This window comes from Pygoscelis adeliae, unplaced genomic scaffold, assembly GCF_000699105.1.
Source record: "Pygoscelis adeliae isolate BGI_AS28 unplaced genomic scaffold, ASM69910v1 Scaffold131, whole genome shotgun sequence".
NCBI lineage: Eukaryota > Metazoa > Chordata > Aves > Sphenisciformes > Spheniscidae > Pygoscelis > Pygoscelis adeliae.
In genome coordinates this window covers 1,118,724-1,119,263 of record NW_008824058.1, presented here as the reverse complement: position 1 = coordinate 1,119,263, position 540 = coordinate 1,118,724, and the positions used below count along the sequence as shown (strand labels likewise).

The 540-nt window shown below is 59.6% G+C and overlaps 1 protein-coding gene across 1 annotated transcript in view; it reads right to left on the bottom strand.

Moving 5' to 3' along the window:
• Nucleotides 1-467, bottom strand: part of NR4A2 (nuclear receptor subfamily 4, group A, member 2) — a 3,856-nt gene extending 3,389 nt beyond the window's left edge. The window contains exon 1 of the mRNA XM_009334040.1: nucleotides 22-467. Coding sequence (XP_009332315.1) covers nucleotides 22-467 — 446 coding nt within the window. The remainder of the gene's footprint in view (nucleotides 1-21) is intronic.
• Between the last annotated feature and the right edge of the window lie 73 nt (nucleotides 468-540).

The following is a 540-nucleotide window of genomic DNA, read 5'->3' as shown; positions in this document are numbered from 1 at the left end:
TAGTTGGGGTGGAAGTTGTGCAGGGAGCCGGGGTCGTCCCACATGGGGCCGTGCTGCACCTGGAAGCCGGGCGTGGAGGGGGTCGGGGGCGACGAGGGCTTGTAGTACACGGAGCCTGAGTGGGACATCATCTCCTCGGACTGGGGGGGGAGGTGGCTGTGCTGCTGGTAGCCGTGCATCTGAATGTCTTCCACCTTAATGGAGGACTGCTGTCCGGACAGGGGCATTTGGTACAAGCAAGGTGGCTTCACGTCGTAGCTTGTGTTGTAGTTGTCCATAAAGGTACTGAAGCTGGGGAGAGAAGTGGTGGCAGTGATTTCAGTGTTGGTGAGGTCCATGCTAAACTTGACAAACTCCGGAGTTAAGAAATCGGAGCTGTATTCTCCCGAAGAGTGGTAACTGTAGCTCTGGGAGGCCGGGCTGGCTCCTTGAGGCGAGGACCCATACTGAGCCTGAACACAGGGCATGGCTGGAAACGAAACAGGGTCATGTAGACTCGGCCCGCACAACCGCGCTCCCTCCGCGCCGCTCCCGCCCGGC